This window comes from Boleophthalmus pectinirostris, unplaced genomic scaffold, assembly GCF_026225935.1.
Source record: "Boleophthalmus pectinirostris isolate CB_2022bp ecotype Guang Dong unplaced genomic scaffold, ASM2622593v1 HiC_scaffold_6, whole genome shotgun sequence".
NCBI classification, from domain to species: Eukaryota; Metazoa; Chordata; class Actinopteri; order Gobiiformes; family Gobiidae; genus Boleophthalmus; species Boleophthalmus pectinirostris.
The window spans coordinates 20,791,945-20,813,450 of record NW_026571447.1 but is presented as its reverse complement, the minus strand read 5'-3'; the positions used below and the strand labels follow the sequence as shown (position 1 = coordinate 20,813,450).

The 21,506-nt window shown below is 40.9% G+C and overlaps 2 protein-coding genes across 3 annotated transcripts in view; one reads left to right on the top strand and one right to left on the bottom strand.

The window, feature by feature from the left end:
* LOC110171584 (teashirt homolog 1) overlaps positions 1-21,506 on the top strand; it is a 64,907-nt gene that overhangs the window by 21,764 nt on the left and 21,637 nt on the right. The window contains exons 2-3 of one of the 2 annotated variants that reach the window (XM_055163841.1): positions 10,694-10,871; positions 12,702-13,153. In XM_055163841.1, coding sequence (XP_055019816.1) covers positions 13,114-13,153 — 40 coding nt within the window. In that variant the 5' untranslated portion in view covers positions 10,694-10,871; positions 12,702-13,113. Of the gene's footprint in view, positions 1-10,693; positions 10,872-11,730; positions 12,500-12,701; positions 13,154-21,506 lie in introns of those variants that run through there. The other variant, XM_055163839.1, reaches the window with a different exon arrangement.
* LOC110171585 (prostaglandin reductase 3) lies at positions 8,220-11,618 on the bottom strand. Its single transcript, XM_020937318.2, has 2 exons — positions 11,033-11,618; positions 8,220-9,579 (listed from the first exon to the last, which is right to left on the bottom strand). Exons 1-2 carry the CDS (start codon positions 11,323-11,325, stop codon positions 8,649-8,651), a joined length of 1,224 nt encoding a protein of 407 aa, XP_020792977.1. The 5' UTR covers positions 11,326-11,618; the 3' UTR covers positions 8,220-8,648.

Sequence of the window (21,506 nt, the reverse complement as noted above, 5' to 3'; positions counted from 1 at the left end):
TGCCAAAGAAGTGTCATGATGTCGTGACAACTTGAGCAACTGCGAGGGTGCGTTGTATGACCCCCGGCCGGCCGTGGGGGGTTTGAGCCAGGATCCTGACAGGTGTCATATACCTCCTCCATGGGCACCTTCTGTTTCCTGTTCACCTTTCTCCATCCTGCAGCGTTAGGGCTCCTACCTTGTCAAAGAACACACACACACACACCATCATATAATATAAACATACACCAAGGAGAAGGACAGAGGAGAGACGTGCACTTGACCGATGGGGCTCTTCACTTTACTCAGGCTGACACTGGGTAAGGTGAAGTAGATCTTTATCAAGTGTCTATAAAACTGCATTTTAAATCTTTAGATATGTCTTTTACTAATATAGCCTAGATTATAACGTAAAGTCTTACATTTAGTTGCATTAAAAACTAACCCATGTGTGCAGACCTGCTTGTGGAGTGGTTAGCAGTTCTGACTCCAAGTAAGGAGGTTGCCAGTTTGATATTTGGGCAGACTGACCACGGTCTCTTCTAAGGCAGGCTGCTCTGGTGCATTGTTGCTGTTTGGCTCCAGAAAATGTTAAAATGCATGCCTCTTAAACAATGCATTTAGGGACCATGTTTGCACCTTATTAAAAAAGTGTCTGTTTAAACAGAGTGCCATGCTCCCAACCTGACAACCACATTCCCATCTCAGAACACACTTCCAAACTATTTACTAAAGGCTTTCCTTGTGCACAGTTAGCATTTTACTGTGAGCACAATTCCACTCAAAACCTGTTTGCACAGATTCTCCCTATCATCCTTCAGCCCATAGTTTGACAGAAACACTTCAACAAAATGAGATTGCCTCTCGTTACATTGTCTTATACACTTACATCAAAAGTGTCACCAGCCCACTCCGCCAATAACAAGTGGAACAAAGCAAAAGGCAGCACATATTAGATTTCCATAACTCCTCTTAGGGATAGTGTATCATCTGCTCTCTTCGATGGAAATGTGTGGACTAAATCTGATCATGGGCCGAGATAATGTTCACTTCTCACTCCTGAAACACAGACTTCTGTAGGAAACGGAGAGGATCCAGTGACTAACGCATCAATCACACTGACGTTGTTCTGGAGTGATGGATATTCTAATTTCCCTTTTATATACAGGTGCGCAGGATGGATGAATGACGATTAATGGACGGGCAAGGTTGTTTCCACAAAACAAAGGCGTTGTAGCACAGCCCGCAGCGCCGGCGCGGGGCAGGGAGCTGTACTTCCCACATCTGATCATGATGCTTCACAATCCAGACTTGATTTGCCTGTAAACAACTGCAGACATGGTATACATCCTGGGGTGACAGAGGTGTCGCTAACACAACAATAGTTTGGTCTCCGTGGGGACTGCACTCACGTCTATGACAGCTCTCCACACCCTCACCTCATTTTCACACAACCTGTTTCTCACTTTCTGTCACCTTTGTAATTATTCTTTAACTTTGCTCCACATCAAATTGCTTACACTGTTATTTATTGAAAATACTGTCCCTGAGCCAACTCTTCTGAAGCTGTGTAAACTCTTTGCCTCTGCCAAATATCTTTTTGGAAAAATGTTATGACACTTAGGCTACATTTTAACAAAAATGTGACAAATGCAGATTAATAAGGCTACAGTTTTCAGTATTTATGTAGGGAGAAACAAGTAAGTCGTAGAGTAAAGATTAAATAACAAGGTGGGACGTGGAATGAAGCATGTCTCAAATTCACTGAGGATCATTTTGTTTTTTGCCATTGAAAAACATTCTATTCTCACATGAATAATTTAATATTTTTGTAATAGTCTATAGCATTAGACATCAAAAAGGTTCATAATGTATGTAAGACATTTTACCATGGGAGCAACACAAGCAGCCAACACATTATTTTGCATTCTGCATCTCCATCTTACTTGCACAACTGTTAATACAGTAGAACTTAATAGAACTCACAGCTTGTCCTGAGATCTCTCTGTCCTTCTCTCCGCACCTCTCCCTCCCTGTCCCTCTCTGTCCTCTCAGCCATCTGTCATGTGATGTTTATGGGCCCTTTTGCTTTTGTGTCCTGATGACCACTGTCACAGAGAGCTCCCCATTACCGTTGTGGTCTGATGAACGATGTTAGGCAGACGCACGGCTGACACCTCTGTTGTCCTTGGCCGCAGTAAAGGATGAGGACGTGTGGACCGCGGGGACACTGGCTCAGGACCTGTCCATCATCCCGTCCACAAGAAACTCATATTTTGTCCCCCTGACTCCCATCGCTGTCTTAGCTGTGTTTCGGTTTCCTCTTTATCCAGCCAATGGAAATATGTCTGTGGTCAGCGCACCGTTGATGTTGTCATTAATCCTGGGCTGCTGAATGCTGCCCTTGCCTTTCACCTGAGAGTATATCTACATCTCCACAGACACAGCCAGGGACCCTCGCTCCCCCCAGAGGCTGCACCAGAGGCCCCAAAGGCTAATGTACACAGAATAAGAAGATACATGCAGCCTGGGGTGATTTGATCTGCCCCATATAGCTTGATTTATTTATATGATTAAAAACAACTTAAGCTGACTCTTGACTCAGCAAAATCTTATGCCAATTCTATGTGCAATCACCACAGGCTTTTGAGAGGACCAATCATACACTGGCATGTGACGTCTTGGAGCTGGTTCTAAATTTGTGAATATAATCTATATTTCTGATGCACTTAGAGACTTTCTAAACACCACCAATCAATGGTCAGCAAACTGCAAAGTTAGTTAGTGGGCAAACTGTTCAAACTTCTGATTTAAACAGAAATATTATGTTTTATTCAATATGTCAGTGGACAGTTTTATTTCCAATCGTAGGCTGACTACTTTAGATTAAGTGTCAATTTTTATATCATGAAGTTCTGGAGCCGATCATCTCTCATGTACAATCTGCAGTACTGTGTATATGTCACTTATTGTAGGCCATCACAGTGTTGTATTTTATTATAATGATAAGACAGATTTTTTTTTAAATGATTTTTGCACCATTGTGCCAAACAGCATTTTAATCTAGTTACATCTATTTTAATCTAATTATCCTGATTTGTGACTGTACATCTTTATTTTTCAGCTGTTGTTTGTACTTTTCATTGCAATGCTGAAATTTCCCCATTATGAAACAAATAAAGGAACTTACAGAGTACATGAAAATAGCCTATATGCATCCAAGTACAAAATACTTTAAATTAAATAGCAAAACAAAGTAGAGCAAAATCTAAATAAGAAGCAGTTTTGTCATACACTTCATATTCCCTATCTTAATCTTATTTGAATTTCTATTTGTTTTGTGTGATTGTACAGTTTCATATTTGTTGAATATCACAAGTGCAATTTTAAATTCTCAAATATAGCTGGTGTAAATTACCTCCTATTGTGCTTTTATTAGAGTTGTGGTCCATTGCGCTCACTACATTCATTCTCTTTTGTTTGGTAAAACGCTGGCACTTTCAGTAATTATGATGTAGTGACAATAAGGCATTTTCCCATTGCCATTTTCCCTCTGTGATGTGATTTAAAGCCAAAAACAGGAAGTGTGGAACCAGACGTGTCACATGACTTGTGTCTGCTGGTTGTCTAATTAGCGTCTGCATCAAATTAGCTGTCAATTACATGTCCTATTAGTGACTGTGGTTGAGTAGCACATTAAATCATTACCTCAGTAAAGTTTCAGTCAATAGCCAAACACTGATGCCTTTTTTCCTTCTCAGTTTTAGCTACAGTAATTTTGTGCCGCTCACTGCGCAGTAATTGCCATTTTAATTAGGTTTATACCAGATGCCCTTCCGCAGACAACCTTCTGTCTAAATCTTTATTTTTAATGTCCTCTCCACTGTCATACACTGTATACAGCATATTGATGACAGATAGTCAAGCAGGGATTTGACAACCTTACCCACTGCTGCACCAGTAACCATATTAAAATGTATTGTATGAAAGAAAAACAAGATTGTGGCATGGAAAACATCTGAAAAGATAATAGGCTGACAATAGTGTATCATAATGGGACCAATCTGGACAAAATAAAAATCTCATTTATTCCGCTCGGCCTTAGTCTCTCTCCTCCCTCCCTCCCTCCTCCTCCTCCTCTCCTTATAAACGTCTTTACTGGCCGCTCAAGCTGCTGATGAATTCTTAAGCAGATCACACTGATAATTGTATTTCATAACTGTCAGTTGTGCGAAAGCTGCCAGTGTGCCCAGGAGCTATTTGTGTCTCGCTGTGTCCTCCACTCCACCGTCCTGCCCACTGCTACCCCCACCCCCCAAACCCCCCTTTCTCTCAGACTGGCCCCCTCCCGCAATCATGGGACGTGCCTGTACTTACTGTCCCCGGCCTTCAAATTACTCAATCAGTACGCCACGTTTACGGATGACACCTTTATTACAATTAATCAGTTGGAACTTGATTAAGAAAGTTATTCCTCCCCTTCATTGGAGGCTTTTACACAAGTGGCACTGCTGCATATTGTAATTTATGTCCCACTGAGCTGTTGCGCCGGTGATAGACAGAAAAGCTGACAGATTGCCAGCCACACTGAGACACATGTGGACAGGTGCGCGAGCCAGCCCCTCCTTTCCCTCCTTCCTCCTATACCCAAACATGGACACAAACATCCTCCCTATCATTCTGTCACGCACAACTCATAGCAAAGAGTTTTTATTACGCGACTTTAATTGGCTTGCTATTCTCCTTGTCTCCTCTCTCACGTTTAACGCACACACATCCCGAATGAAGCCATCTCCTTACCTTTACTCACAGTTGCCGGGTCTGCTGTGGCTAATTAGTTGAGTGGGGTTTTAGGTTTGGTAATTAGGCGGAGGTAGGACTGACGGGGGCTCGGGGAGTTGGGGAGTTGAGAGGGTCTGAATGACTTATACAGGGGAGAGAGAGAGACAGAGAGAAAGAAAGAGAGAGAAAGAGAGAGAGAGAGGAGAGAAAGTGGACTGTCTGAATCCTGGCAGCACTGAGAAGCCAGCCAGTGTCCCTTAGGTGCCTAGAGCGACCACACTATGAAGAAGGTGATGTCTTTGTTAAGTGCCACATGTTCCAGCGAGGGGAAAAGAGGAGTTTAGTGGAGAAAAGAGGCCTCTGAGATTTTTTGGACTTGCCTGAATGTCAACAAATGAAAAGCAGAACTATAAAGTTGTACAGGAAATGAAATGAAAAGCAGGAGTTCTGTCATGTCTGGTTTTTGGTTCAATCGTTCAAATGGTGAAACTGACCAAATGTTGTCTTTGTTGTTAACTGCAATCAATTTGCAGGAAAAAACACTACAGTCAAGAAAATAACAAGCATTATGGGCGTTACCTCAGATGGCTTAAAAAGTTACCTTGATCTCTCCTACGCAAAAGTCTTGGTATGAACAAAGAAATGTGAATAAATGTACAAAACATACAGAATTGAGTACGAACCTATGCAAAGAAAGTGATCCTATCTAACAATGTTATGCAGGTGGATGAATTGCTCTGGGCAAACAAGTTTTCATTAACTTAAGAGGTGAATTCATGTAGACAAGAACAATCATTACCTATAAAAGTAGCAACTAAACCAAAACCAGCTATTTAGGCTAAATATTTTGTATCATGAGTCACAGAATGCATTATCCATGTATTTCAGAGTGAAGAAAATTTAACTTTGTTGCCATACCAATAACAATAAATAACAAAAAAACTAAACTGAATACTATCTACTGAATTTGGAAACGTATTAAAAATGGCACCTTTTTCAAAATTCACATAATGTCATCACTGACAATTCTACATCATACAGATCTAAAACAAAATAAACAATACATAGAATTGCCATTTCCATTTTCCTGTCTCACCTTGAAATATTCAAATTTTAAATAAACCCTGAAAAAAAAAAAAACATTACTGAAATTGTAAAGACAGAATTTCCTTCCTAAAACTTTTACAGTGCAGTATTTGAAAATACACTTCATGAAGTGGTACATTAATGACCCTGTGTAAAGAGCCAATATTACCGCAAGTCTCTCCTAAAACAAGACTCTCAATTCCTCAAAAGAAGGAGGTTTTTCGCAGTTGCACCGTCACATACGAGACCCCTCTCTATCTTTAGTGTCTTGTTTACGCTCCACAGTTAGGAGTCTTGTGTGCGTTGCCAGTTAGCAGCGGCAGCATCCTCCTTCTGCAACACAATCCAATTAAATAAAGAGTGTTGTCTCTCCAGGTTCCTGTGTTCTCTAATTGGGGCTGTGACTGCTCACTAATCAGCGCAGGTACAGGTAGGCCCAGGAGGACGCCAACATGAGGCCTCTTCTGTTAATTGAAGAGATGCTAAATCTGGACGCTGCTCTATGATGGTACACACACACACACACACACGCACACAGTACTTGAGGTAAATTCATTTCAATGTTCACGTGCATCATCGACTTTCTCACCTTTTCAGGGCAGGCGTGTAAGAGCTTGCATTGACTTCTTAATGCACAGGCAAACAACTGTGACAAGTGTGACTATAACTTGACAATGTCTGTGCCACGTACTAATCGTCTAGCACAGTCATAGTTCAGAGTATCTTTAAAATGTACTGGTTAAATGTTTACTTATAAATCATAGGCCTACAGAATTTACAAAAATTTTCAACAGCATCAACACACACTATAAATATGAAGAGCCATTTTATTGAAATGTCTCATTTGTATTTCCATTTTTTAAGGAATAGATTTATTTAATGTTGCTCAAAAACACACTTTTCCTTGGGTCCAGTCTACAATGTGAATGAGGAAACATCTTTTGATATCAGTGCGTTGGATTTTGAGTCATGTTGGTATTATAATTAGTAGCAATCTAATACTCAACTTTTAATGCACTTAAGTGAACATAATACTGTTTACTCTACAAAAATCAATATTAATTTGTATCTTTCCTTTTTGCTGAATGAACCCAATTACACAGAATCGGCTTGATTACAAATTTAATTGATAAAAATATATTTTAAGTAGTCGTCCATGAGTGATTTGCAGCTGAGAATATTTGTGCTATGACAAAACATTACACAAAATCATCAGCTGAGTGTGCGTTGCCCCAATGACCAGTGCATTATAAGGACTGAGTGTGGTACCTATTTGTTGTGGATATAAAGCAGTCCTAACCTGGTGTGTTCCTGATTTCCTGCACCGTCTGGAGAGGGGAGCAGCTTTGCATGCTGGGGTCACACCTGTAATGCATTTCACACTGGGTTATATTTTGAGTGGCCACCTGGATGAGGAAATAACATGTTCACAGTGCATGGAGCCTACAGCCCTCCCTGCCAGGTATGAACAGGTGTTTCTCTTAGACAACACACACTAAGCTTACATTACAGACTTCAGGTTAGCATGTGTTATTGTTGGAATTGAATTAAATATGAACAAATAACACGTTCACACACAATATTAGAATGTTTAAGAAAGTAAAATAAAATAAATCTAGAAAGTTTGCAGTTTTTTTAAGAATATATTAAATGCCATTCAAAAGGCCCCAATATATGGAAATGCATACATTTAGTATACATATATTTTGTAAAGAAACTGTCCTAAAAAGTGCGGGTTAATAGCGTGGAATCAAATAAAAAATATATGTTAAGCAGAAATTTTAAAAATCCTAAGGAATATTTCACTGCTGAGTATTTGAAGCCAGATCTCATACAAATAATGAAAATGCAAGATGTCAGAGGCCATTCCGTACTACATTCACTATAAGTGTTTTTTCTGTACTTGTGGTGTGGAAAGAAGTAATGGCATTTTCCAGTCCAACTTCTCTTTAGCTGAACTTAATTTTTTTATATTATGTGCGGCTCCAGGGCATACGGATAAAAAGATTGATTGTGTGAATGCCGTTTCTGTCAGCCACAAACAGGCAATGAAATACCAAGCACACCTGCAGCCACTGAATTCACTTTTGACAAGCACATACCAATGTAAGCCCCTATTAGAAAAACAATGAAGTATATCATCAAATATTTATGGGAGATAAAGTGCTGCAGAGTGCTAAAAGCAAGCATGTAGTGGCAGCGGGTCTCAAATACTTTTAGATGTGTAGGTGGGCCAGAAATATTTTAGCAGAAATTAGAGTGGCTACTGCTTCTGACAGTAATCTGAATATTTATAGGGCTCTGAGTAGGTTACAACCACAGTGAAAGGAGATATTAAGACTTACTGAACAAAATATGGAAAGAAAAGAATGTGAAATTATTTGTAGTGTTTATTTATGTGAAATTATATCATATAATCATTTAAAAAAATAAATTTGAGGTCCACAGGGTGACCCAGGATTGCAGCACTTCAGAGTAACTCACAGTATATTATTCATAAAACATGAATATGCAAAATGCAATGAATCAACATTTCAGTACTAAAAAGTTTGTGTACTGAATTAACACATATGCATATAATCAAACAAATTGTATAAATTTATAAAACATTTATGATTAAACCTTATTGCATTTTATGTATTTAGTTCCTACTATTGAAGCAATGACTTGACTTGTAACTGGTCTTTAACTGTTACACTTAAGGGGAGCGGTTCTGAAATGTTATGCTATAATTTTTATAGTAATATGTCAATCAGTTTCATTCAAGTACGATTTGTGCAGTGCATTAACAACATAATAAATCACAATTTACTATTGCTCTGTGCAGCAGCTGCTACCTCCACTACCACCTTGCCCAGGTTTTTCCCAGCATACATGTAGTCCACAGCTCGAAACACTGACTCTAGTCCTGAGAACCTCCCCTCCTCCACCAACTCCCCACAGTCCACCTCACACACCAGCTCCCCTTTGGCCATCAGCCGCATCATTTTAGCCAGCGCCTCTCCGTAGTCGCTTAAGAAATGAGGCAGGAAGAAACCACGCATGCTAGCAGACTTCTGCAGCAGCTTGACCGGCAGCGTGGTTCCTTTAAAGGCTGGGATCCCTGAAGCAGACTGGTACCCTGAGATGAAACCAATAACTATGAGTCTTCCCTTTTTAGCCAAACAATTCACTGCCAACTCTAATGTACTGCCACCGACAGACTCATACACCACATCAATGCCTTTTGGGTACTCTTTCCTCAGTGTCTGTCCCAGGTTTTCCACTTTGTAGTTGATCGGTCTGTCACAACCAATGGATTTGAGGAAGCCAGCTTTCTCATTAGAGGAACAAGTCCCAATAACATGGCACCCGGCCTGCTTTGCAAACTGCACAGCGAACTGTCCAGTTCCTCCTGCAGCCGCTGTGACCAGCACAGTCTCACCTTTGGTCAGATCTCCCAGACGTTTCAGTGCAATATAAGCAGTAGCTCCACTGACCAGCAAAGTGAGGAACTCAGGTTTGACTAAGGGTACACGTATGCTCTCCTTGGCTGGCACTACTGTGTACTCGGCAAATGCCCCGTTGCGGAAGTAGGCCACAGTATCCCCGATGGTGTACTCTGAGCTGGCTCTAAGGCCAAGGCCGACGACCTCACCGATCCCTTCAAAACCAGCATCAAAAGGAGGCTTCACTGTGGGGTCATAGCGTCCAGCAGAGTAATTTATGTCTGAGGCGTTGATTCCCACAAAACTGGAAAACATGACATAAAACAGGGATGTGATATAATTATTGCAGCAAAGCAGTTACAGTCAAACATCTCTGTGCTCATTCATTAAAGTAAGACATATTATTTTCTAGATTAAGGAGGTCAGGACTTGATTTGTCTCCTCTCCACCCGTCGGTATGGTACAAACACTCAGGTTTGTTTTGGCAATGATTCTGCTCTCTCCTGAAAAGAACAGTCGTGCTCTGACAGGGAAAGGCTTGTATCACAAAACACATTGCATGATGTCATGATTCATTGTCTTCACAGACACCCACAACAAACTGCACTTTAAAAATCTCAGATAGTTCCATCGGCTCCAAACCCAGACGGCTTGTTTTTATCTTACTTTGGTTACAGAAACAAATATGTGAGAAAGGAAAGCATAAATAAATCATTTACTGTCTTTTAGAGCGGCGGCATGCTGTGTCTCATTACTGTGCCCACCACACGTTACTTTGAGCTCATACTAAATGCTTTTGTGAGTTACACATGCGAAATCAGAACATTACTGAACCATCTCATTTGACTCTATATGTAATTTAAAACAGGTTTCACTAACAGAGAGACTATTTTATCTTCAAAGGTATACAAGTTTAGAACTAAACGCATTGCACTACGGTCGGTTACTTAGGCAAACAAAGTGAGTATATTTTTCTATAACAAACATGCCTATTTCTTTTACTATGTTGTGTGTTATGTGTGCTATTAATTTGATCACACCTTGTGCAATCTGATATAACTTAGAGATTTTAAATACATTACACTATTGTACTAACTATAGTCAAAGCAGAACCAAAATAATGTTACTAAATATATATCCTCCAGCCCTGCTCTATAATATACATTTTAAGAGTAAGATGTTTAGTGTCAGTACGGACAATTTCCTTTTTTATAGTATGGTAAACATTTTTAAATTAGTCAAATGCATGTGTTTTTTTCCCCTCTGGTCCCTCAAGATGATATTTGTTGTATAGGCTACATTTAGTGATCACGCGGCAGCTGAGGAGAGAAATCCGCGGCTCCAGAATGTGCTCCCTGTTCGTTCTTCTCCATCATCTCCATGTCCTGATGTCTGCGTGCGCCCTTTTCTGTTTGCAGGTTGGTGACGTAGAGACAAGAGAGAGGGAGGGAGAGACAGAGAGAGAGATGCCGAGATGGATTGATAGACAAATGCAGCGAGGGCGGAACTTGGAATTACAGAACAACGCTTATCCCTCACATATTTTGCCACCTTGTGATGATGACCGCAGGTACTACTGGATATGGCTAAAGCAAGGTAAGCTGACTCCTTTTTACAACTTCTAAACTGCATTTTGACACACGCTATCGTTTCGAATGAGGGAGTGCGTTCGGGTCGTTTACTATAGGCTTTTAGGAAAGGCGGTCGGAGACGTGCATCCCTGCCTGACGCATGCTGTTTTCAGGCAAGCAACTTACCGATTTCTAACGAGCAGCTCCTCGTTTCCTGGTGTCGGCACGGCCACGGTTTGTAGGGAGACAGCCTCTCGGAAATCTGGACTAAGCTTAGTAACTACTAGCTTTTTCATAGCGCCGGGTATAGAGGTCCCTCGGTAATCCATGAAGTGCGCGGAGTAGGACATGTCTATGATGTAGCGCCGAGCAGGCACATGAAGTCCGAACGAAAGTGCCTCTTTTCCTCCTCGTCTCGCTCTGAATAAGCGAAGCACAGCCGTGCCGCTTCTTAGAGAAAGCAATGAAGACGTGGACATGGCAAAGTTCACGGCCAACTTGACTTTACAGCAGCTAGTAGTAATATGCCCGTCATGCCATTAGCCTGCGCTGTAGGGCTTTTTACTCCGCTTGCGCAGGCGGGACCAGGCCAAACAGCTCGCTGACGGACCTCAGTGAAATAAAAGCCCCTTTAAATCTACCATAAACCACACGAACTAGGCAAACCACGCTGTATTTAGCATTTAACGGAGCTATCGACGTGTAGCCTGTAGCTCTGTAAGAAGCACACTCAAGAGTTATCTGGCTGAGTCCCTCCCCTTCCCGGACACAGCGCTCACTTCCTAGTAAGGTGAAACAAATCAATCCTCATCCTGTAACAACAACCATACTATATGTTTTATTACTTTTGCTTAACCAACAGTGCAGAATGTAGCACAAAGAGAGTCACGGTCTCTGCGTCAGACTGACAGAAGTAAACCTTTACGCACGATAACAATTTATTTGTCAGATATTTCAGTTTTTTCCTTTGTCACGTGACATAGTTTTCATTTATTACTAGTTACTAGGTTTTATTATTGTATTCAACACAGTAAAGCCATGGTTCCACCCCATTTGTGCTTAAAGCCATTAGTTAGTGACATCTAAGTTGAGCCTTATGTCACACATGCTTGTTGCTGCGCACAGTTTGTAACTTTTATCTGGCTTTAAGTTCCATGTGGATCATTTCCTTTTGTGGGATTTTTGTAGAGCGATGGGAGAAAGAGAGAGAGAGGAAGGAGGGAGAGGGGGAAAACAAGACAATTAAAAAGATTGACAGGTAGGCTCCTCTGTCAGGGGTGACGCTCGTGGAGAGGGAGGAGTAAAAATGTAGCAGGAAAAGCCACTCGATGCGTCTGTCTATCAGTTGAGGCTGTCTGAAACAGCTCCTGGATCCCACCGCCGTTTCCATTTTCCTTTTTTTAGCGAAGACCTCTCGGATACTCAGAGTCACACGTTTATTCTTTAAATCTACGACATATATTCTTGTGGAGATTTTTGAAACATATAAATATTTGAGTCCGTGTCGTGGTTGTTGGCAAAGCTTGGATGCGCCTGCGTCTTGTTTGTTCCCCCTTCGCTCTCCCTCTCTCCAAGTGATCTCCACCGCATCAAGCAACCACCCCTTCTCCAAAAAACTGTCCGAGATACAATGAGATGAGCGACTCGTAAAACGTAAGTAATAAAAGATATCTGCTGTGTGTTTTTATTCTGTTTTCACGTTGGAGTGGAGTGGGGACAGGCGGGGAGGGAGGAAAAGTGTGTCCGGAGTGGTGAGCTCGAGCTGGGCTGAGGTGGCGCGGTGGCCGCGGTACATTGGGACTGACACTAACCTATCTAACGCCTGTTTGTCCTGTCTCATCTCTCTCTCTTTCAGGACTGTGGCAAAAGAAAAGAAAGAAACACGAGGATAAGTTGCTTGTCACAAGTGTGCGCTGCACTCACTCGGGACTTATTCTTTACTGAGTTCATTTATTTCGAGTTTGTGTAAAAAGAAAACAAACTCTTTACTCCCTGATACATACCGAGGATTTTTGAGTGCTTTTACCCCTTTTAAGTCTGCAATGATGCACAACGAGGAAGACGATCTTTGATGGACATGAAGGTGTCATAAGAAGCAGCCTCGACCCAAATTCGCGCTCTCTGAAAACTCCAAAAATACTAAGCAAAAAGAAGAAAAAGACATTCAATCCATTCACTTCAAAGAACGGGATGTTTTTTCTAAACTGAGAGACTTTCATTGTGTCTTTTTTCCTGCATGAGAAGCATCGTGGAAAGTGACGGTCACTATGCCGAGGAGAAAGCAGCAAGAGCCGCGGCGATCAGCAGGTATACCCCGAACACACGACACACTCCTATGTGACTAGTCCAGCATTTACCCTTCACTGTATATCGTATTTAAAAGCAGATATGCAAGTTTGTTTTTATTTCTCAAAGCACAATTTTAATCACATTTTCACAGTTTATTCTGTGCGTAATTCACCCCTGAAGTTGTCCTAAAACTACACAATTACGCTACATCATCTGAACTACAAAACTCTCAGGATATTTTTTTCAACATGCACTTCTAAAGTTAAACAAAATAACGTGTTATGGAGATAAAAGGCAGCTTTAGGAGGTTCAAGAGTGAGTAATGATGAATAATTGACTTAGAGAGCAGGGGGAGAAAACTAGAAGGAGTCCGGCTTTTTTCCTTCTTTTCTCTATTCTATTAAAGGATTGCCATTCTTGATTTGATGCGTGATTGATCGTGCGTCATGTGGCATTCTTTGATCTATTCATCCGTAATAAACATCAATAAATCCCTCCAAAAAGACAGCCAAGTCTGGTGGGTTTAGCCTTTTAGCCAAACACAACTTGTCTGTATCTCCAAAGGCAAAAAGTTTGATTAGGCGTAAAAAACATAAACTGTATCAACATATTAATATGAATTAATATTTTCTAGAGGCAGTGAAGTCTATTCAAACAATCCTTTATTTTAGGTTCTGTTTGTATCTAAATTCTGCCCACATTCCATGTAAGAATCAGTCCAGTAATGAAATCAATATCCACTGCTGGAGGCTAGTATAATATTAGCTATGTGACCAACTGATAAAACCAGGTGTTGGCAGACGACCGACAACTTTGACTTGTAGTGGTTTGGATTTGGACTCCCCCTTCTTCCTCTCGTCTCCCTGCAGCCTTTAAACAAATGTAAATGAGTGACAGGGGTTTCTACCTCTGTGCTAATGAGCACAAGCCTTTGAAGTTAGGCATTAACAACTGGAGTGAACAAAAGACAGTAACAGAATTTTAAAGAGATTTTGAAATATGAGGTGCAAAGCGGGTCGAACAGGAGGGCCAGTCGACGAAGACTTTGAACTCAGCAGGTTTTATCATTTTAAACAGGGCACTACTCAAAGATGATGGTGCTTTGAGCTGATGAGGAGGATCAGATGGAGTGTGTATGACGGAGAACATTCAACTAGTCCTTGGGTTTCTATACACCAGATTTCTATTGTTCAGGTCAAACGGCAAAAAACAGACATACGTTTGTGTGCAAGCTAACTTTTATGTACATTTAACATTGGAAACAGTTTTTTAAAAAACACTAATAGTGGGCCTCACATTCCTCCTTTAAGACGCTTCCAAACTCTATGTACACACAAGCGGATCACAATTTTTTGTTCTCTTATTCAGCTTTATGCTTTATGATTTGGAACGTGGATTTATAAACAGTGTAGTAAGAATGAAGTTGTTTTAAAAAAACACAGAAGATTGCAAGTGAAAAACGCAGTTGTTGTAGTCAGTATTTGCTTACTTAGTATGTATTAACCATGACACAGATCTGACCCCTCCTTCTCCTGTACTCTCCCTCACACACCATTGATCCATCACAATGTCCCCTGCGTGTCATCATGGCACGTAATGGTCAATCGCAGTTTGGCTGACGGGGTGTATCCAGTTTTCACTGATTGTAACATCCAGGATTGAGATAAGCCCTTGACAATAATACTGTTGGTAACACACACAAGTAACACAATAAAACACACTCTTGAATTGGAGGTGAGGCGCCTGTGCCCCTCTGGGACCTGCTGCTGACCTGTGGCTTCCTCTCTGTGTGAGGGCAGCGTTCACAGCGGGATGTTAGCTTTGATATTATATTTCATTTTTGTTTAATGCTAGCTTTTATTCTATTATTGAACTTTTTTTGTATTTGAAGGCCTATACAGGAATTTAAAGAGTAGATTTAAAATTATTATTATTATTATTATTATTATTATTATTATTATTACATATATTCAGTTATAAAAAGTATTAAAAAACATGTCTTAACCAAATAATTTTTAACTGAAATATTAGATTTTTTTCTGAATTTGTGAAGTAATTTTACAAATAAGACAAAATGTAGAAACAGTTTATTTTCTTTTTATTGCAACAAATAACTTCCATATTGTACACGTCAAGATTTAAAAGTCAGGGGGGAAGTATCCACAATTAAAAATGACAGAACAGGAGTGACTTCCTCTTTCATGTAAAACGTCGTATAGAAGTGAGACAAGAAAGAGGAGCAGCTAAGATATTGGTCTGTATTTCTTTGATGGTTAATTATAAGGCGATGGTATGTGTGTGCTTATGGAGTCGGGGTGGAGAGGGGGGCGAGGTTGCTTCCCGTTGGCTTCATTAGAGAGAGCCCTAATTATCTGTGGAGCTGATGGATTTGTGACAGGCCCTAACGATTAATGCTGACAAATTCAGTAAGGTGTCAAGTCCGCAGCTGCCTTGATGTAATCAAGTTGATATTATACAGTCCCCATAGCCTCTAGTGCAGCACCAACTCAATTTGCCTGTGCAGGTGACAAATGGACTTTGCTACCTGACTAATCACGTCAGGAGACAATGCCAGTTAATGACCTCGCTTGAGCCCCCGCCGCCCCCACCCATACCATTCTTATAACCTTGTATTAAACCAGCCTAATTCCTAAGCTATATTGCAATCTCCCTCTTTTTTCCTTCAGCTAATTTTTCATTACACTCATTTATTTTTATTTAAATCCTTCTAATTACCGCGCTTACTTTATGTGTCAAGATAGCGGAGCATTTTCATAAAGTTCTCCGCAATTTTACAGCCACGTTGAGAAGGTACATTTCCACTGTTGTAAAAGATTTATTTTTTTATTAAGACGTAACTCAGGCCTGATCTCAACTGAGCAATCCAAAGTTGTACCACGATCCATTTTTTAAAAGCGCAGACGTCCTGTTGAAGTTTTTACACTTTTGCATGTGTTACTGAGCTGCCTGTAAATCACGGCTGCATTAAAACTCAGCAGAGACGTACTTTGGCTGAACGTCTTGCTGCCTTCTTGCTAAAGGCCTCTAGTTTCTTCCAATCCGGAGCGTCATGGTGTCCTGGGATTAATGATTTTGCATGCCCAAGATGGCTATGATTACACTGCAACCTTTGTGCATGCACTAAATGTGTGATATTCTCCCCTCAAAATAATCTGCATGCTAACATTTATACGTCCTACGTCTCAGCCCTCGTACATATGTCTACACTGGCGTCCTCAACGTGCTAAAATGACTGTAGGTGTTTTTTAACTTTGCCAAATTTTGAATGCCACCTTCTTCCCTGAGAATTCAAACAATCTTGAAAAGTTCATTTTGTGCAAGTAGAGTGGCCATAAAGTTAAAGTGTAAATGACTTAATGACACTGTTGCTTCTGAGAAATGAGTTGTATGTTTATTGAAGGAAAGAAAGACAGTGTGTGTTTAGGCAGTGGGTTACAGAGACAGTGGGGGCAATGGGAGCGTATGTGTGTGTTGTAGCTTAGACCAGAGCGGTGTTAGTTTCCTGGAATGAAAAACTTGTAATGGTAACCACGCTATGTTAGTCATCGTCTTTAGCAGGGCTTGACTTCAGTGCTCCCCTGTTCCCTCTTAACTTCAAAACACCCACCCCCCCACCACCACCACCACCAGCAGTAGCCGTGTTTCTGTCATACCTGTTCACTTAAACCCATTTGAACACAAGTTATCAGACATATATTGATCTAACCTGTTGCCCCGGCCCCCTCTGGTGTGTTGTATGTTTACTGTATGTAGGCTGTGTATTACCTCTGCGTACATGTGATCAGCCCATGCTTGAGGTTACGCTAATTGGAGCGGCCGTGTCGTTAGCAGGTGGCATCGATCGGCCCGTCGATAGTCACTTTTGCTCTAGTGCCTCCCGCAGAACGAACAGTTAAATTTACATGTGGGATTTGAGGTAGTGAAAGGTCAAACATGCTCTGCTTGTACTCTAATGCCTCGAGTCACCGGCGCACTGTGTGTATTATGCAAAGATAATAATTACGCTCCTATTAACGTTAGAGTCACAAGATCTTGTAAAATGAATTTGGCTTGTTGAACATTGAACAGTGTTATTGTATCAAAATGAGGATATCAGTGTGTTAATCTGTGTTTGATAAGCGCTCTCTGTCCACACATATTTCACATCAGAGATCTTATAGCCCATCTCGTCTCTTTCTGTTTCTGATTCTTCCTGATTCTTTGTGGGGCATTCTCCACAAAAGCTGCCCTCGGGCCAGTTTGCTCCATCACTAGTGTACTGTTGGCCTCTGCGCACTCACACACACTCACACGCTGCAGCGTAAACACAGACAGACAAACACACACCTACACCTAATGCTTAAATGCAGCCAGCATGTCTCTGTGGGAGGTCATAATGGAGGTGGCTGAGGATGATGGGAAATCATATCATTAAAGCTGCCAGATGTGCTTTGTTGCCTTTCTTACAGCACATAAAAACAGCAGCAAGTCATGGGATCCACAAAGAGAATTGAGTCTGAGAAAATCAGGTCTGAAAACAGATAGAAACAGCCCCCTGGGACCGGGCTGACAAGCAGTCTCACTCCTGACTGCCATAGAAAAACAATTTATCCAAATAAAGAATTTTTGTTTTCATTTTTCAATGCAGCCGCATCATAACAATATTTTTTTAAGTTATGTGAAATCAGAATTCGTCTCAAAGCATTGATAAACACTGAGCCGATAGTGTTATCAGTGCCTCACGTTAAGTGTGCTTAATTACTGTGTAATATTTGTGTGGTGCACAATAATTTTATTTTGTTAAGGCTTCGCACTTGGGATGTAATACATAAACGCTTATTAATAGAAATTTGTTGAAATGTTAGGGTTTTATTTTCTTCTGGTATATAATTTGAGCTATGAACAGGATGAGAGGGGAAACATTCAAGAGGAATAGTCAAGAAACATTTAAAGGAATAAAATGACATCCTAAATTTTCTTAAGTAAAGCATTACATTTAGCGCGGATAAATTTGCTCTTCTGATCAGTGCAGCTCCTTCTCAAGTGGCTATGAGAAGTCTGTTAGAACCTAACTCAACATGTTACTTCTATCAATAAAAGATGAGCAATTACAGAATATTTTGTCTAATAAGTATTTGAATTCCTCAGCGCAGGAAAAAAACATGTAGCTTACCCACTCATTACATCAGTTAGCAGGGGGAGTGAGAGGCAGCGCTTTGATGCTAACAAACAAACAAGACAAACGAGATGGGCCCACTACAGAGGAGCACAGCTCCGTCCAGGGACACCCAGCCTGCCTCTCCGCCCCTCTACATCTTAGTCTTCACATAATCTTTTCTTGCTTTTCATTTTTTAAACCATGTCTGCTGTACTTTTATTTTTTAGTTCTACATGTTGCTAATTTTTCATTCATCCATTTCTCTTTCTTTCCTCTCATGTTTATTGTTGTTATCAGTCAAAAGTAAGACCGTATAAGCAAGTGTGTAACCATACTCATTGTACAATATACTTAATAAGTTATAAAATGATGTGTTTGCAACATGAAAAAAAACCACGCTGTTGCAACATAATTAGTTGTATGAACTTGATGAAGTCATGTTGAACATTTGACAAAACTATATTGCTGTTTTGGTTTTGGGTAAATTTAACACTTAATTTTTTGCCAATCACTACAAATTGTAATCATCTGTATGAATTAATCAGGAATGATATGATTAAGTGTAACTCAATGGCATCTGGAGAGCAGCGGTGGGGTGGTGTGGGGCTTGCGTGGTGAGTGAGCTGTGGGCAGCTTTTAGGACGGGTATTAGAGCTGACAGATGAACAGGACGACACACAAATTCTCCTGCAACAGCTGCGACTGTCGCCATTATCCTGACAGGTGTCAATTAAGAATTACTGCCCGGCCGGGCGAGTCCCACCAACCTCGTGCCCCCCGCCTGCCATCCCACTGCACACACACAAACAGATTTAGGCACATGCACGGTGTGCACACTAGCCCAGGCCTGGTCCAGCTGTCTGATGGAGAGAAATAACACATTAGCCACATTAGCGCTAGTTACTGTTGTTTTGGTCGATTACAGGTTTGTTCATTTGTTCTTGTTTTTTTTTAAATGTTGACTTCATAATTGCATTTTAGTTTTCAATTCATTAAAGTTTGGGAATATTTTAAATTTTTGAATATTTCTTGACTGGCCTTCTTGTCGCTAAAAGGAATCAAACAGCCAGTTCTACAGTTGCAGTTTTATTTATTTATTTTATTAAAATGCTCATGTTCAGTAATATCTGGAAACTCATGCCATATCTTAATTTTGATTGAGACATATCATCACATCATCATTTATTATGCTTACTTACATATAGTGATTGAAGTCTTATAACCTGGTGCGGTATTGCAGTAACATTAAATTTACAAGATTTTAAGATCGCACAAACTTTTCCCATATCCACAAAGGTCTTATCTCTGTGTCTTTAAATTACGTGTGTACATCTCATGCATCAGTGTGCAGTGAGTTCGCCTCTAAGTGCTAGTTTCTTACATCTTCAGTGGCTGACTGCTGGCTAAAATAGGGCCTCTTTTATTCCGCATTGTAAAGTGGAGGAGATGAGGTCAATGAGTGAGAAAATGAACAGTTGCCATTGCCCATCTTGAAGGCTTGCTTCCAGTAAACCCCGCTGGCTAACGGACACTTTTCAGACCTGAGCCAAAAACACAAGACAATTGAGTAGTGTTTTCTTTCTGTATTAGAGTAAATCTGTGCTCAGAATGCATCTTTAATACCATTCATGCAGTTACTGATTTAATCTGCTGTTTCAGACTCAGGACATTTTTAGCTTAAATTGGTAAAGAATCTACTAATAAAGTAGACATTAATGAATTGAGTTAGCATGGACATTTTCTATATTTTCATAATAATAAAAGTAAATATAAAGTGTAAATTCTGAAAGCACACTTAGTTAAAACTGTTTTGTGGAGTAATAGCGTACATTAACTAGTCTGTAAACAAATTTAGATTTCGTGTTTCAGCATATTTTATAACATGTTATTTAGCCTTATACATGTTGTCCCCAAATTCAAACTTATTACATTCTCGTGTGGCTGGCTGTTGACATGGTGTAGTTATTACTTTGCTTGTGTAATAAATGCAGTTTTGGTTGCTGCTGCAGAATAAACATGAGACGCTTCAATCGGTGGAAGAGGAAAAAAAACATGGACGTGAAAAGGCAACATGAGCTCGAGTGTAGAGAGACTCCCAGTAAGAAGACGCAGTTGGATTTGCATGTTCACTTGGGAGTTAGAGTTTTGGATTTCCTCCCTGGAAATCATTTGCCACAGAAAATGAGCGAGGAAGATAATATCACTGTTATTTTGTTACTTTATTTGCATATCTCTTGTTTTAAATAAGGCAACCCCTGGAGTAAAATTCAGTTTGTTTTTCACCACATTATTATTATTTTTTTCTCTTCACCTCTGTCCCTCTAACTCGTTTTTTATTCCCTTCTTTCTTGAGGCGTGCCTCTCCTGTTCAGTCTCAGACTGGCACTGTACAACGCTCTAAGCAATATCAAACCTGCAAATATTTTTTCCATCCACATGCAAATCGCTCTTATCGTTGCCGCTTTGCCCCCCTCCCTCCCCCCACCTCTTCGCCTTAGCCATCCCAAACGGTTGTGTGTAATCAAAGTAAACGGCGGCTAAAGCTAAAAGGGAAGCGCTCTTTGTGGAGATGGATGGAGGGATTAAATATTAACCGGATGCAGCTGACTTAAGGCGAGTGTTTTACATAGCTGCTCCCACCGCGGATGAGGCGCATTGATCCTCTGGCCCTGGCGCCTCCGCTTGTTTGGCTGCCTGCCGCTAATTTTTCACCATCATCTCACTCTAAGCCAGACCTTTACAACTGAGAGCAATGGGAGCGACGTGAATGGCTACAACCCGTTCACCGCGGCACAACCCTCCCACCCTGCAACCCCCCCTCCCCAATCCCTCTCTCTTAACTGGGGGCAGGTGAGATGGATGATAGCAATTTGAAATTTTGTTTGTGCGTGTGATCATGGAGATTGTTTTTGGTATTACCATGGTGTAACAATTCCCATGATTAATTGCAGGGAATGGTTTGTTGTGAATGAAAGGGAGCAGGAGCGAAGGGGGAGAGCTGAGGAGTCTGCAGCTTGGTCACCCTCCTGAGTGGTGCCTGGTGAATGTGCTGTTTATCAGCTGACCTTGAGCCCAACACTGGCTCCCTCTCACTCCAGCGCTGACCGACAACTCTCTCCCAGGATCCTGCCACCGCACACTGGCCCTCTTGTCATATCACTGCCTTCATTTCCTCATACTGCTTTCTTCCGCCCCTCCAGCTGTGATTAAAAG

Excerpts from the sequence above, each read along its gene's own strand:
- LOC110171585 (XM_020937318.2), bottom strand. The coding sequence starts at position 11,325 with ATGTCCACGTCTTCATTGCTTTCTCTAAGAAGCGGCACGGCTGTGCTT. Across the intron at positions 9,580-11,032 it reads GAGCTGCTCGTTAGAAATCG|TTTTGTGGGAATCAACGCCT; the intron begins GTAAGTTGCTTG and ends CATGTTTTCCAG.